We start from the raw sequence: 14,561 nt of genomic DNA, 5'->3' as shown, positions 1-14,561 counted from the left end.
TTCCCTTACAGAGCAAGAACTCCCGCTGGGCCACTTTCCCAGAGCAGAGCTTTGTCTTTCACCTGTACCTGTCTGTGTGCACCATTCCTGAATCACAGCACAGTTACAGCCCTGCAGCTGGGCCCACCCCCTATCCCAGCTAGCTGAGGACTTTCTCGGCCAGGAAATGCTGCAGCCATGGCTGGCCACAAAGATGGTACTTGGCCACCCCCAAAGCTCCAAGCCCAGGAGCACCTGAGTACCCCACGAACTCCCCTTGGATGGAGCACACCGCCCTCCTCAACTGCCACCTGAGAGCCAAACGCAGGCCACTTTAGAAAAAAACAGACCATGTTTATTGACAATGAGGTATGGGCGCAGCACACAGGGCAGGCGGCTGGCACCAGCAGTCCCTTCATGCCCCTCAGCAGGCACCCCCAGCCTGTGACACACACACACAGTCCCGCAGTCCCTGCCTCAAGCCTTCTTCCTCTTGCCGCCTGTGACGTTGCCACCTGCAGGGCGCTGCTGCCGCCGGGCCCCGCTCTTCCTGCCCCCACGGGCAGGCCGCTGCTGCTGCCGGCGGCCCCGCTTCCCACGCTGCTTCTGCTTCTTGCCCTTGGCGGCAGCCGCCTCGGCGTCCTCCTCGCGGAGCTGCTTGTTGACAGCGCGGGTGATGTCGAGGGCCGGCTTCTTGCTGTTCATGGCCTTCAGGAGCTCCAGCTGCCGCCCGCGCTCGGCCGCCAGGTCGCCCAGCACCGGCTCGAAGCGCCGCTTCTTGCTGCAGCGGCCTCGCGGGGGCAGCTCCACCGGCTCCTTGGGCAGCCGGGGCTGGAAGCGGCCGAGCGAGGCGGTGGAGACGCGGGCGACACGGGCGGCCAGGCCCAGCTCCTCGCGGCTCTGGTGGCCGGTGGGGTGCAGCGGCGGGGCTGGGATTGCAGTGGAAGCACGGTGAGCACGGGCCAGGTTGCGCAAGCGGTTGAACTCGTTGCGGGCCACCCGCTCCCGCTTCTCCTGCCGCTTCTTGGCGAACTGGTCCTCCTCCGGGTCGGCGCCCGCCGGCACCTCCAGCAGCCAGGAGCGGGCCGGGTCTCCGCCCGCCCGCCGGTACCCCCAGCGCCTCCGCCACTCCTTGGCCTGCTCGTCCCACACCAGCGAGGTCCGCTTGCGCCGCCGGATGCCCTTGAGGCGGGCGAACTGCTCCCAGCGGGTGGGCGGCCGCGGCTTGGGCGGCGGCTTCTCGCGGGGCAGGCGGCAGGAGGGCTCGGGCAGGCTGGCCACCAGCGGCCCCGCCGCCCCGCCGGCCCTCTCGGCCGGCAGCGCCCAGAGCTGCGCCACCAGCAGCTGCGCGTTGTCCCGGGCCAGCGCCCGCAGCGCCGCCTCCCGCCGCGGCCCGGCCCCGCGCAGCCCGGCTGCCGGCGGAGGGTTGGGGTCGAGCGCCAGCAGGTTGCCCAGGTCGAACTCCAGCTCCAGCTCCTTCTCCACCGACACGGAGCGGGGCCCCTCCCGCTCGCCCGGCGCCGCCGCCGCCAGCAGCTCCTCCACGCGCACCGCCGCCGCCATCTTCTGCCCCGGGAAACGGAAGGGGAGCCGCTTTGCCTCAGCGCGACGGAAGTGCCGCGCCCCGCTGCCTGCCGGGAGTTGTAGTCCCGAGGGGGTGTAGTCCCGGAGGCTGGGAGGGCTGGGGAGCGGGGCATGCTGGGAAGTGTAGTCTGCGCGGCGGGGCTTGGCCTCCCTTTGGGTGGGGGGTGTTACCCCCTGCAGGGCGCCTGCACCGTGTGCCCGTTGTTCACCGCTGTTTAATCACCCACACACAGCAATAAACACCTCTGGGAACACCTCAGGCCTGCAGGCTTCCCTGTGAGGCCTGCGAAATCTGCAGAGCTGCCCCACACCTCTCTGCCCAAACCCCTCGCCCGCCATTACACAGAATCACCGAGGTTGGAAGAGACTGCCTAGATCACTGAGTCCAACCTCTGACCTAACACTAACCAGTCCTCCACTAAACCATATCACTAAGCTCTACATCTAAACGTCTTTTAAATCCCTCCAGGGATGGTGACTCCACCACTTCCCTGGGCAGCCCGTTCCAATGCCTCACAACCCTCTCGGTAAAGAAGTTCTTCCTAACATCCAACCTAAACCTCTCCAGCACAACTTAAGCCCATTCCCCCTCACCCTGTCAGCAGGCACGTGGGAGAACAGACCAACCCCCACCTCGCTACAGCCTCCTTTAAGGTACCTATACAAAACACACAGGGCTGAAGCAGCAGCACTGGAAGGGGGTAGCATGGAAGGGGCAAAGCCAAAGCATGGTTGCTTGCTGTCTGCAGCACACAGGGGCATGGCCACTGCCATGTGCATGGTGCCCAGGGTGAGCAAACAGCAAAAAAAAACCTGCCACTGCACATGGTGTGCTTGTATTCCAACAGCAAGCAGGTTTAAGCCTCATGAACACGAGTATATACACCATAACACATTGTTCATATTGGTTTAAGCCTCATAAACACATACATATGTGTTTATATACATATGTTTATATGTGCATAGCATGCTGTTTATAGCTGAAATTTGCCTCTGTGGAGCTGTGTTTGTGAGTGCTAGCAGCTGGACCAATATTCAAGCCCTCTCTACCAGCTCTGCTCAGACCGACACGTGCCCTGTGGGCAAGTCTCCCCATAGAGGAGGGAGGAGAGGACAGCAGTATCACCTGGCAGATGTCTCCTCAGGCACCATGATAAGCGAGGTGATCGGATGATACTGCATACACCCAAAGGTCAGATGGGTCAAAGATACCTCCATGCTATTTTTAAACAAATGAGACATGGAAGAATCCTTTTATAGCTATACAGTGATTTGGCTTCTGTGACCATGACATTTCAAGCTGATCCCGTGTGCCCTGAAAACAAGCTCATGGTAGCATTGAACTGCAGCCAAGTGGTGGGAGTTTTTATATGAGAGACAATTTTCTGCTAAGTTAAATCACATCTCTACCTTTACATTATGTCCGGAGTGATGGAAACAGTTCTGGCACAATAGTGTTTTGGGGATGAAAATAAATTGCTTGGCTTGTAAAAGGAGATGAATATCTTTATAACTATGATAAAGTCTTACTTTTTATTTCCCTGAGTCAACAGTTATGAGTATGATTCATATACCATGGAACAGCAGGTTCCCTATGTGTTTCAAGGCAGATCCGATGGCATAGACCGTTTCCCCATTTACCACAAGATGGCATCGCACTGGAAACTATTTCGTTCTTTCCTGGACGGCTCATGCTATCACCTGGAAATACAGAAAAAAAATAACTTTAAAAACAGGTCTTCGAAGAGCTGTACATGCACTATGAGATTGGACTTAGGCGTATATTTATGCTTTTGAGAAGCATAAGGTCCATCGTTTTGGAAGTCTGGTCAATATCTTTAGACCGATCCCTGCACTACCCTGAGTTTTATCCTTAAGCAGTTAGCTCTTTGAGTTCTTCAGTTTGTATTTGCTCAGAATCCAAAAGCCTTCAGGTAAGTGACTAGGTATAGGAGGATTTAACTATTAGTGTTTATTACACTGCCAGACATGCCTTGAGAGTTTGTGATTACTGTGTATCACTAGAATAGCAGAAGGAGCACATACTACGAGTTGGTCTGTTTTACCTGACAGCTTGCACCTGCTAAGGAAGAAAAAATCAGAAGCTCAGAAGGTAAAAATTTACTTTCTGGCAACTGCTGTTTAGAACTGAATTCCAACCTTCTTACATATTCCAGAAATTGTAATGCTATGTGAGTGCTTAGAAAGCAGTAAACAGAACTATTGATTTGCTCCATGGCTTAGTCTCTATGTACGTGGTTGAACAGTAGCAATTATAATAAACAGAGGAAATCTGTAAATGCTTTAAATTGTTTGTTTGTTTACTTGCTCTTTATGAAAATCCTGAAAGTCACACTTTCAGCAGACTAGGTAAGTCTTTGAAACTAATAACAAGTAGAGGTTACAACACATTCTTAAAGCGTTTCAAAAAACACAAACAAATCATTTAAATTCCTGTTTAGAGAATAAGCCGGAAAAAAAATATTGCATCTTTTTAAAGATTCAGACTTTCAAAGAGCATGGGTGAAAACCTTCAAGCTGAAGTCTTTGATGGTTTCGCTGTAGTCCTTGGCAATGTCAGTTCTAATTTATCTTGAGGAGAAATTTCATAGTCTTTGTATAGATCTCCTTCTGTTGTGTAGAAGAAAGAAATAACTGCTTAGTTTACTGACAACACCATTTTTTTTGGTCCTGTAAGCACTGAAGAACAGACATAACTGAGCAATGAGCTTCACTCTGCTGTGCTTCAAATTTCCTCAGCACAATGTTGTGTTACTGAGGTCTGACTACAAAATTATTACAGCTGTACACAGTGATGGCACCCACGTGCTGCTGTACAGGCTGGTGGACAGGACATCTTTGAGCCTGTGATTCCACAGTGTGGTTGGTACAGTGGTAGTATGAAGAATGTTTGAATGGATTTGTAAACCCAACAGGATTTTTAAATGGAGCCATGGATATTTTGGGCAAATATCCCATTGTGGAAGTGGCTTCTTAGATGCTCATTGTAATAATCAGACTACACTTTGAGTTTATAACTCTCAGTTATAAGCTGAGAATTACAAGCAGGCACACAGCTTCCCAGAAGTGAATAGATGTGTGTACTGCTGAAATTTTGGGATTTTGAAAAGATGAAAGAATGATATCAATGTTGAATTATGGAAATTACATTTAGGAAATAAATATTTTTATCTAAGCTTGCTCCATCTTTCATAACAGGCTTTTGCAGCCTGTTTAAATTTATATTTTTTTCTAAGGATGAATTTTTGGATTCTCCTCTTGTGGGTACTGAGTTTTAGAATTGCATATATCACATTTCTCCAAATGTGGCTGGATTTGTGACTGCTCAGCACTCACTCAAAGCACTTGAAATCAATTACCCTTAACTGCAGGCCTCCACAATCCATAGATACTTGACCAATTTCAGTCTTAGCCTCCCTCTCTTTCATGAGGTTCTCTGTCTTTTCAGTATGAGTGATAGAAATACGTAACTCATAGTGTGAGTGCATGTGTCTCTGTGCATGCTTAATTCCTCAGTGATTGTTTACTTTCTGTCCGGTGAGGTGATCAGACAGAAGCTGGATTCTCTGTTAAAGTGTAGGCTTTCTTTGTGGTGAGAAAAGCTGCAGGTTTTTTTTTTTTTTTTTTAAATCATAATTGTGGTTTATATGAACAATATAAGGTGGCAGAGTGTAATTTGCAGAAGCACTTGTCTGAAACATTAATAGAAAGCATAATGAAGGATATATGCAATACACCAAATGAACAACATCCATATGATATACTATATTTTTTTTGCCTGTTGAAAAATAATAAGGAACTATCCTGCTTAGCTTTTATTTTTGTAGTTTCTGTTCAGCTGGGCTACAACTTTATGTGTGTATTTCATCAGACCTGCTCCAATGTACAGCGTTCAGGTCTTACTGTTAGTGATACAATTAGCTTAGATTTACTCTTCAAACTTTTGCCAATTACCTCTGGATGGCAGTAGATGTAGTTGCAAGATGATTCAACCAATTCTTTAACCTGCTGCGAGGATCATTATGAAGAACACTTTTATCAGGAAAACTCAAAGTGCTGGTAATTTTGGCAAATAGTAGAAAGTGCCCTTAAATTACCCACGATGTCTCCAAATCACTTATTTCCACTGATTTTGTTCAGTACACGTTAAAGTGAAATCTACATTGCAGGATTTCTTCCTGTAAGAGAGAAGTTAGCTCACTGAAGCTAAATTAAGATCAACAGTTTGTAGACCTAGTTCTGCTTCCCAATTATTATTATTTTTTTAAAAATCCTGATGTATTTCAAAATATATATTATTTCCTGGGATATGTAAGTGCTTTTGCAGTCCAAGTAATAAATTGCAGAAATGAAAACAACTTGGCTAAAGAAAGACACTTTTCTATTCCCTAGTCCATATAATGTGGAAAAAGTTGCCTGTCAGGAACAAACAAATTGCAAAGGCCTGAATAAAAAAAAAAGCCTTATGGTTAAAATTTTTGTTATTTAAGAAAGAGTTATGTTACCCATTACAAATAAAGTGTAGTTCATTCTTGTGGTTTCACCAATGTAAGGCCTTAGCTAGAAATGCATTAAGGGACGTGCTAAATTCTAAGCATGTGGATTGTTTTGTTGATGTTGAAGGTATTACCTGTGCTCACACGATTAAAAGCTTTTCTGGCCTGTTTGTAAGTGAGTAGGAAATCTCCCTGTCTGAAAATTTAATGCAGTATTAGCAGAGGCTGTATTTGTGGAAAACCATGAACGTGACACTCAGGAGGCTGTACCTATAGTTCAAAAACCTAAAACCGAGTAATTGGAAATGCAATTGGAAATGCAATTACAAGTGGGTACCCAGCAGTCAGATTTTTGGTTCAGAAGCCACAACGTAGATAGCTGGTGAGATAGCATGCAGATTTGGATGCCTATAGGCCTTTGTGGAAAGCAACTGGTAGACCATAATCTGTTTTGATCAGTTGACTGGCTGCGACTGTGTGGTTTCATTGAACTGATTTTGGGCAAACAAAACACAAGCTAAGCTAATTTGAGGCCTTCCCAAGTGCATGATGCCTATCTTGCTATGCATTAGGGAATCGGGCTAAAATCTGATTGCAGTATGCTTTGCTTTTTTTTATGAGTTTTACAGTGACCTGATTTTTTGAAAAAGTTTTCTTGTAGCATGGTCTTAATATGAAAAATCCCAGCAATGGCGTGGCTTGCTTTTGTTAGATGTTTTTTTAGGAGAATTCAAAACACAGAGTGGGACCTTTGTCAGACGGTGATGAAAAGAATGGCAATGTAGTAACATATTCTTCTTCCAGGGTCACTCCTTCTTATCACCTTTCTAGAGTATGCCTACTCTTTGGCATAAGATTGCTTCTGCAAGTTTGTTTTTTTTTTTAAGCACTGAACAGATTTCCTTCTTTTACAAGAAACCTGTCATGCACGGAGATTTGCCCTGGATTAAGTCTATACTTGCAAGCAGCAGAAGAAAAAAGGTTCTTTTGTTCTTGGGTGGGGCTCATGGTTAGAAATGTCTCCAGTGTTGGGAGTGATATGGAATATGTGGCAGTCTTCATCCGAGATACAAAAGGTTTACCTAAAAAAGCCGCATTTTCTGACAGTGGCCTAAGAAGAGACTTCTTGGGCCACATTTTCAATAGGAAGTTTCAGCCTTTTATGTTTATATACAAATACTGCATGCATGTTATTAAGCCTATGCAGATACCAGCATTCATATGGACAAGAGAGATTTGAATGTTGACTTTTGCCAGAGGGAAAAGGCTGAGATCTGATCTCAAAGCAAAACAATGCAATGTATTTAGGATCATGATTCTTCAGTGACTTATCAGGGAACCTTCACCTTGGGGCTAGATGTAAATCCAAGCATCATTTCATACACACAACACAACCGTTTCACACAGCACAAACACCTGGATCCCAACCCTCGCAGGATGATGTGGAGATGTGTGCTGAAATGCTGCTTCTCAAAGATGTCTGCAAAGCCTTGGCACTACTTGGCCCTCAGCAAGGAAAAGGCTTCCCATACACACCTCATAACCTTATCCTCCACATTTCCGTCTATCAGTGAGGCTGATCGGTCAGGATGGAGTTTTGTTTTCTGTTTGTTTTCAGACTGTGTTGTTCCCAAAGCTACTGTTGACACCAGTGTGATGAAATACACACTGAAGATGTATGACCAGGAGTGGGGAATATGCACGCATGTTCTGCCACAAAGGAGCAAAAGCATTTGCGGGTGCAACTACACCTCCTACAAGGTACTTTGATGATGTGTGCTGTAGGTGTCCAAGTAAGATACTAAGTGCTGTGCTTCAAACCCGATGTTTCAATTAAATTGGTTGCAGTCACGTCAAGGTCTTGCTGGTACATCTTCAGCTGACAGTTATCAATGAAAGGGGAAAGAAGTCTTGGTTTAGATCCTTTTGCATACAGGAAAACGGCACTTTATAGGTTCAATCTAAGATATTAGGGAGGTTTTCAACCACATGAAACCACAGGTGACTCATGTAAGACAAGAATCATCTTTAAGCTTGTATGAGCTTGTATCTAGGATATATGTTGTGGCTCAGAGTAAATTAGGACAATTTCTGTTAAACAAATATTTTTCATTTTAAATGTCATACAACCAAAGAGGCTGTTACTCTACGTCATTACCCAGTGGCAAGAGATTTGTCTGAAAGAGTTCTTGCACTGAAAATGAAGTCCTAGAGGTTAACAGAGTCTGGTCGGAAGGTAGCTGAATCAGCATAGCTGACTGGGGTGGGAGCAGCTAGGTGCTTGAGAGGGAAAAGCAACCTCCCAAACTGGCTTTGTCCATGGGGGAATTGGCCACAGATTGACTCACAAGTGGGGATGGCTTCCCTCGGAGGAGCAGTTGTGGCCCATACCTACAGCAGCCTGCCAAACCTCTTCTTGAAGAAGTCTCTGCTGTAAAGGTGGCATAACTGCTCAGGTAGAACTGAGATCTCCCATAACTGCTTCTGCAGCAACCAGAGCTCACAGCCTGCTGCATTAAGGTGAGCTGGCAGCAGTTTGGGATTACCCTTAAATAATACAAACAAGATCAGTTGCTACATGGGTTGCTCAGTCATTCCTGCAGAGGGTTTGGGATCACCTAGGAGAGGTGGGGGGGAGAGCTGGGAGCAGGAATGACATTGGCCATCCCAAGGTAACTTCCCTGCTGCTGCTGCTGAATCAGATCCCTCACATCTGGGGAAGGAAATTCCTTGTCCTAAATTTTCAGTCAGAGCTCCTGGGTCCTTGGAGAGGATGAGTGAGTTTCTGAGCTGTTCAGTGTCTCCCTTGTGCCACTACATAATCAAGTCAGCTATTCTATACAATGCATCCTTATTTTTTAGTTTTATGCAGCATCCTTCTGTTCATCAGCTGCTGTACTACATGTACAGCAGCAAAGCTGTAAAATGGAATAGGAACTCAGTTTCCAATACATTTATACAGGCACTGTAGGAATTGGTCCGTCTGTAATGCTCCTCAGTTACTGAGGAAATGTCCAGGGAGAGGTAGGACAATTGTGTATGTAGCAGTAGTCAGGTGATAAAATGAAAATAGTTAAATATTTCATATAATAAATGAAAGGGACAACAGAAAAGTTTTGATTTTTTGGCCAAGGATGCATGAATGGCTTAATCTACAATGTTGTTAACTCCTGGCTTCAAACCTGAAGGCATCTCATACAACTCATGTGCCATCTTTGCTTCTGGGACTGCCTTGTACTTCCAGTGCAAGAAAAGTTCCAATCTTATCATCATAGTCTTTGAACGGAAACAGAAGTGTTTGCTGAGTGTGTTGCTGCTCCTTGTCACTCCTTTCCCTGCAGTATTTACAGCCAGGCATTCACATTCTCTACCTGTCCACACACCCCAAATTCTGACAAAGGACACCTTCCTTTTCTTTTGAAGCTGATCCTGTACCTGCCTCCTCTCTGGGCTTCTGAAAACTTGCCGCATTCCCTACAGACCCATTCTGAGTGCCTCCGAGATGCTCCTCATAATCCATCATCCAAGGCTTTCTTTTCCTGTCATCCATTTCGTTCCCTTCACTAGTTCTGCCTTGTTTACTACATTACTGCAGACATCTCAGCTTCATCTCCAAGACTCTTAATTCTACCATGTTTATTTATCTGTTCCTGGTTTTTGAGGCTGTTCTCCATAGTCTCTGCTTTACCTGATCATTTCCCAGAGTATTTCTAATTCTTTCTGTGAAGCACTGAGCTAAAATTCACCTGACTCATGGCGCAGCCTTGCTTCAGTCTGCAGTATGTCTCTGGACTAGTTTGCAGACAGAACAGCTGCCTGCTGTGCAGAGGTGTGTCAGACCTGGCGTTGTAGTGCCTCTCTGCTTCTGGGTACCTGGAAAAAGTACCTATTAATTGCATGAGTAAGCCAGGCTTAGCCTTCCTCTAATGCTCTGATAGAAACGGCGTGATAAGTTTGGATGGTGTGGCAAGGCTGAGAAGCAGTCGGTGGTGAGTTTGGGAAACAGTCGATGGTAAGTTTGAGAAACAGTTGACGGTAAGTTTGAGAAATAGCAGAGTTGTGAATTAAGCTTATGACTCAACCCTTATTGATGTTACCAGTCAATTAGAGGATCATGGAAAATCTCAGCTGTACATTTAGTGTGGGCAGCGTTACGTACTGGAACACAATTGCCTTTCACTCACTCAGTAAGGCCTTTCCTGGGCTTTGCATCCTGCAGCAGTGAAAACACAGACAGCCACAGTTGTGAGAGTAGAGGAAAGAAGGGGGAAGCTCAATGGAAAAATACTCCATAAATGAGTTTTAGAGGATCAGTAGGGAAGAAGGAGGAGATCAACATCTCTCTAAATGAATTGTTTAAATGATTGCAGCTTTTCCTTCACTCCAATTTACTCAAGCTGTGCAAAACAGCTCTAGATAAAGTATATTCTCATTATGTTTTCACTGATTAGAGAAAGAAGTAGAGAAAAAAAAACACAACTGTAGATGACTTAGGACTGGATTGAGAATATTCATGGGTCTTGGGATGTGCTCTTGATCAGGCTATGGGTTATTATGATGAAAACATCTGACACTAAGCTAGTGCCTTGTAAATAAATCTAGAGTCAAAGAATTTGAACAAAAATAAAAGTAGATGGATACTATCAAACTTACTATTTGCTAAAAAGTCTAGTTAAGGATTGGAAGTTAAAAAGGTTTGTGTTTATCATCTCAATAGGTTCAGCAGCAGCCTTCATGGTGGCAGGTGTTTGTTTTACATAAAGGAAAAATACACTTTGACTGTGATATTGATTGCTGTCCTTTAGGAAAAAAAAATCTTGCTTTTATACCTTTACATTTGAATTTGCATTTTCCACATAAAGTACACTATTACACTACTTTAAAAATACATGTATAGAGATACAAAATACACTTGTAAACCTATCCTCAATTCAGCTAGGCACTTCTGTCTGCAAACTAACCACCAGTGTTTTCCCTTATTTAGATATTAAAATTTAAACCCAGGCAGATAAAATTGAGCATGCATTAAGTATGAATCTTGTGAATTGTCCTTTAAGCCCTTCCTCTTTGAAATCCACTTTTTAAAATGTAATATATATATATGTACATATATATATGTGGGACTTGCCAAGACAATGAGAGCCAATGCTAGGTGAGAGCTGTTAGACAAGCTAAAAATATGTTGGCTGCTACCTTGCTTCTTCTGTCAGATTCCTTTGTAACTTATCTAGGTGAAAAAATTCCTCTGGTTTCCAGTCTCTTTCAGGAAGGTATTCAGATTCAGGCACATGAGCAGTCCTACTCATTTCAGGGTTTGAAGCAAGTTATGTGTTTAAACTGCAGATTTTGAATGCACAATCCTCCAATAGTGTGTCTCACTGGACAGGAAATCTGAAGGCCCTACATCTCACCTGCAATAAAAAAAAAAAAAAAAGCCCCACAATGAAACTTTGTGTACCCATTCTCTGTGTGAAGCTTAAAAGAAGAAATCTGGAAGTTTGCAAATAATTTCTGTATTAGTAACCTCTCCATGTAACTTTTAGGGTTTTCTAATAAAATTTTTATCTGCTAACATGAGTACAGCAGTGTACTTGTGTAACTGCTGACCTTGTAGATCACTTTATAAGAACTGACAAATGAAAGGCCAAATAATATGTTAATTACCTCTTGTTGAAATGTAAGTGCTGTTGTGACCTTTTTCTGCACAGTATAAACTACTTTTTTTTTTTTTTTTTTTTTTTTTCCCCTTGGTGTCTAAGATAAGTTATTTAACTGTATTATGAAAACCATGCAGGGCCTGATCCTTGAAAGCTTCTACTAACAATTTTTTCCCCTTGCTACGTTGCAGGTCTACAGACTAATCCTTGACGGGTGGGACTTGGCATTGCCTTGGGTTATGTCAGCTTTGCCAGATATCTGAACCTTCTTTGGTGCACAGATGAATAGTGGGACTAATTAGAGGGGCACAGCTTTACAGCATTGGGCCAAAGCATTGCTCTGTATTTGTTTCTGAGGGTACATTTAGGGTATGATTAGCTAGGTTCAAGGATGTGAATAATTGTCTGAGTACCTGCAAGACACAGTTAGGTACCCTTTGTGGGTACAATTAGGCTAAGCTGTTGAAAAGTGTGTGCAGGGGGAAAACATCTTGCAGAGATTCAGACAATTATTAACATTCCCGTAACTTGCATTACATAGTGCATGGATGCCCAGAGTCCTGACAAAGATAGCTTTTCCTTCAGTTCCCTTGAAGATCCCTTCAGTTCCCTGGGATCTTTAAAAGTTTCCCCAAGAGAAAATGTTGATGCTTGTGGACTGGAAGGATTGAGTCAAAAGTCAAAAATCACTCACTTTAAGCATTGTAAATGGGAAGAACTTCTAGAAATTGTACTGATGATAACTGTCCCGCTAAACTACCCTTGTCTGTTAGTGGTTCTCCAAACTTTTTATTCTTGTTGCTGTCCCATGAAAGTTTTCAAATATGACTATAGCTTCCCTCTGGCTTTTTTTTTTTTTTTTTAAATATGTATAATATTTTTAATGCAACATCATACACTACTGGTTCATATTCAGCTCACGAATCAGTATAACTTTTTCTGCACAACTGCTGCCTAATGAGGGGTTCCCCCTGACATAATACAATATGATACACAGTGTAATATATGACAATACAAAACTAGTTCATACTAAATTAAATGAAGAATGGAGAATTAAATTAAATGGAGAAGCCAAGCACCTCAATAACATACTAACTCTTTGCAGTCCTGACCTACATGAGATGATTAAGGCCTCATGACCAACATTCGTCGTTTTGATGCCATACTTGTACATAGTGTCAGAAGAATATTGAACACACAGAGCAAGTGAGGAGTGAAATAGAAATAGAAAATAGAGCAAGTGAAGCCATCTGAATCCTTCACTCAGAAGTGAAACTGGCAGGGAAATGGGAGGAATGATTACAAAGCTTCAGGGTTTTCTAGGGTGCCGTGTAGAAATGACAGGGAGTGCGATCCCTCCCGCTGCCACAGAAAGCAAGTCCTATAGTACTGGGGGTGATCAACAACACTTTCGTGTGGAAACATGAAGTAGACCACAAACTTCTCAACAAAGACATTTAGAAATGTCAAGAGTGTTGCAATTGACAACAGAATGTCACTTGGAGAAAAGCGCATCTTGACACCGAACCAGATGGCGGATGAGACAATTGAGCATTCTGTCACATCGCAGAACAAAGCCAAGTCACGTGAACGAGAACTGCTACCAGCCTCATTAGCGATTTAATAATCTGCCTTCTAACACGTAGCCAGGTGAAAACACTGTACACGAAACTGATCTATCCCAAGTGGTTCTGGCTGGCAGGGCCTACTGGAAAACTGCTCTGCTCCTTTTTTGTAAATTTAGAACTGATATTGGAGCTGTCTTTCAGGAAGAAGGCCTAAGCTGTCACAGGATAAAAAGAGTGCATGAAAAAAATCCTATATATTCTAACTTTACAAAGCATGAGGCCATTTAAATATGGAGCACTGCTGTTCATCTCTCATTAAGGTCTTCCTTATTGTGTTCTCCCATTTGTATACAACAGTGGATTTAAATAGATTTACCTTGGTGTACATGAAATAGGAAGCAGGATCACAAAACAGGAGTGAAAGTTCTTTGTGAAGGCCTGATTCTATTTAATCAGACATCACCTCGCACTCCTCTAACTGTGCAACAGAACTGTGAGGTGAATGTGAATATAACCTATATAGCCAATGAGATGCAAAATAGATTTTGTATCAGAAAGCATCAAGGCTGAAAGCAACTTTGCTCCTTAGGACCTGAGCATAGATTAATTCATTTCTTCTCACGTATGCAAGGTTATAATCAGCCATAATTTAATTGAAAGCAGTTAGAATTAGAAATTAATGTATTTACATACACAGAAGGTTAGTGTGAAAAGAAAATGAGGTCCGTCTAGTTTCAAAGTCATTAATTTCAGGATGTCTTCCTTTTACTTATTATTATTAGAGCAAGTGCTTTGTAAAACACAAGTATTCTTTACAGCATACTAAAATGGTTTTGATTTTAGTAAAACCTACCTTGAGTTTCATTTACACAATAATTCATTTATTGTGAAGTGTTATTGAGAAACATTTTCCAGTGAAGATCTCTAAATATTTTAGAATTCAAGTGCTAGAGAGGGTCTCATCACATTAGAAAGCAATCAGCCATCTTGAAACAGGTTAATAAAAGCATCTTAAACTCATCATCAAAAGGCACTCTTGACCTCCATTATCAGGCACAGGACTCCTAATGATTCATTGATCACATTTTCTCTGTTCAACAAAAATATCATGAGCCTAAAGGTTTCAAGATATCCAACATGAGAGATATTTTCCTGCCTCACAACTACATTTGACAGGTGACCTTTAGTCTTTCTTTCACATTAGGGAGATATTTAATACAGATAATGCAGATACATTTTTTTTTTTACATTATCTA

At 43.5% G+C, this 14,561-nt stretch overlaps 1 protein-coding gene across 1 annotated transcript; it reads right to left on the bottom strand.

Annotated features, from left to right (window-relative positions):
• Positions 1 to 312: 312 nt before the first annotated feature.
• RRS1 (ribosome biogenesis regulator 1 homolog) lies at positions 313 to 1,546 on the bottom strand. Its single transcript, XM_084281800.1, has one exon. The coding sequence runs from the start codon at positions 1,540 to 1,542 to the stop codon at positions 457 to 459; it is 1,086 nt and encodes a 361-aa protein (XP_084137926.1). The 5' UTR covers positions 1,543 to 1,546; the 3' UTR covers positions 313 to 456.
• Positions 1,547 to 14,561: the final 13,015 nt, after the last annotated feature.

Source organism: Netta rufina, assembly GCF_964035555.1.
Source record: "Netta rufina genome assembly, chromosome: 2".
In the NCBI taxonomy this organism is placed as follows: Eukaryota; Metazoa; Chordata; class Aves; order Anseriformes; family Anatidae; genus Netta; species Netta rufina.
Note: the sequence above shows the minus strand (reverse complement) of the source record. Positions and strands in the feature narration are given on the sequence as shown.

Bases quoted from the DNA above. Each gene is read 5' to 3' on its own strand.
- RRS1 (XM_084281800.1), bottom strand. From the start codon at position 1,542: ATGGCGGCGGCGGTGCGCGTGGAGGAGCTGCTGGCGGCGGCGGCGCCG.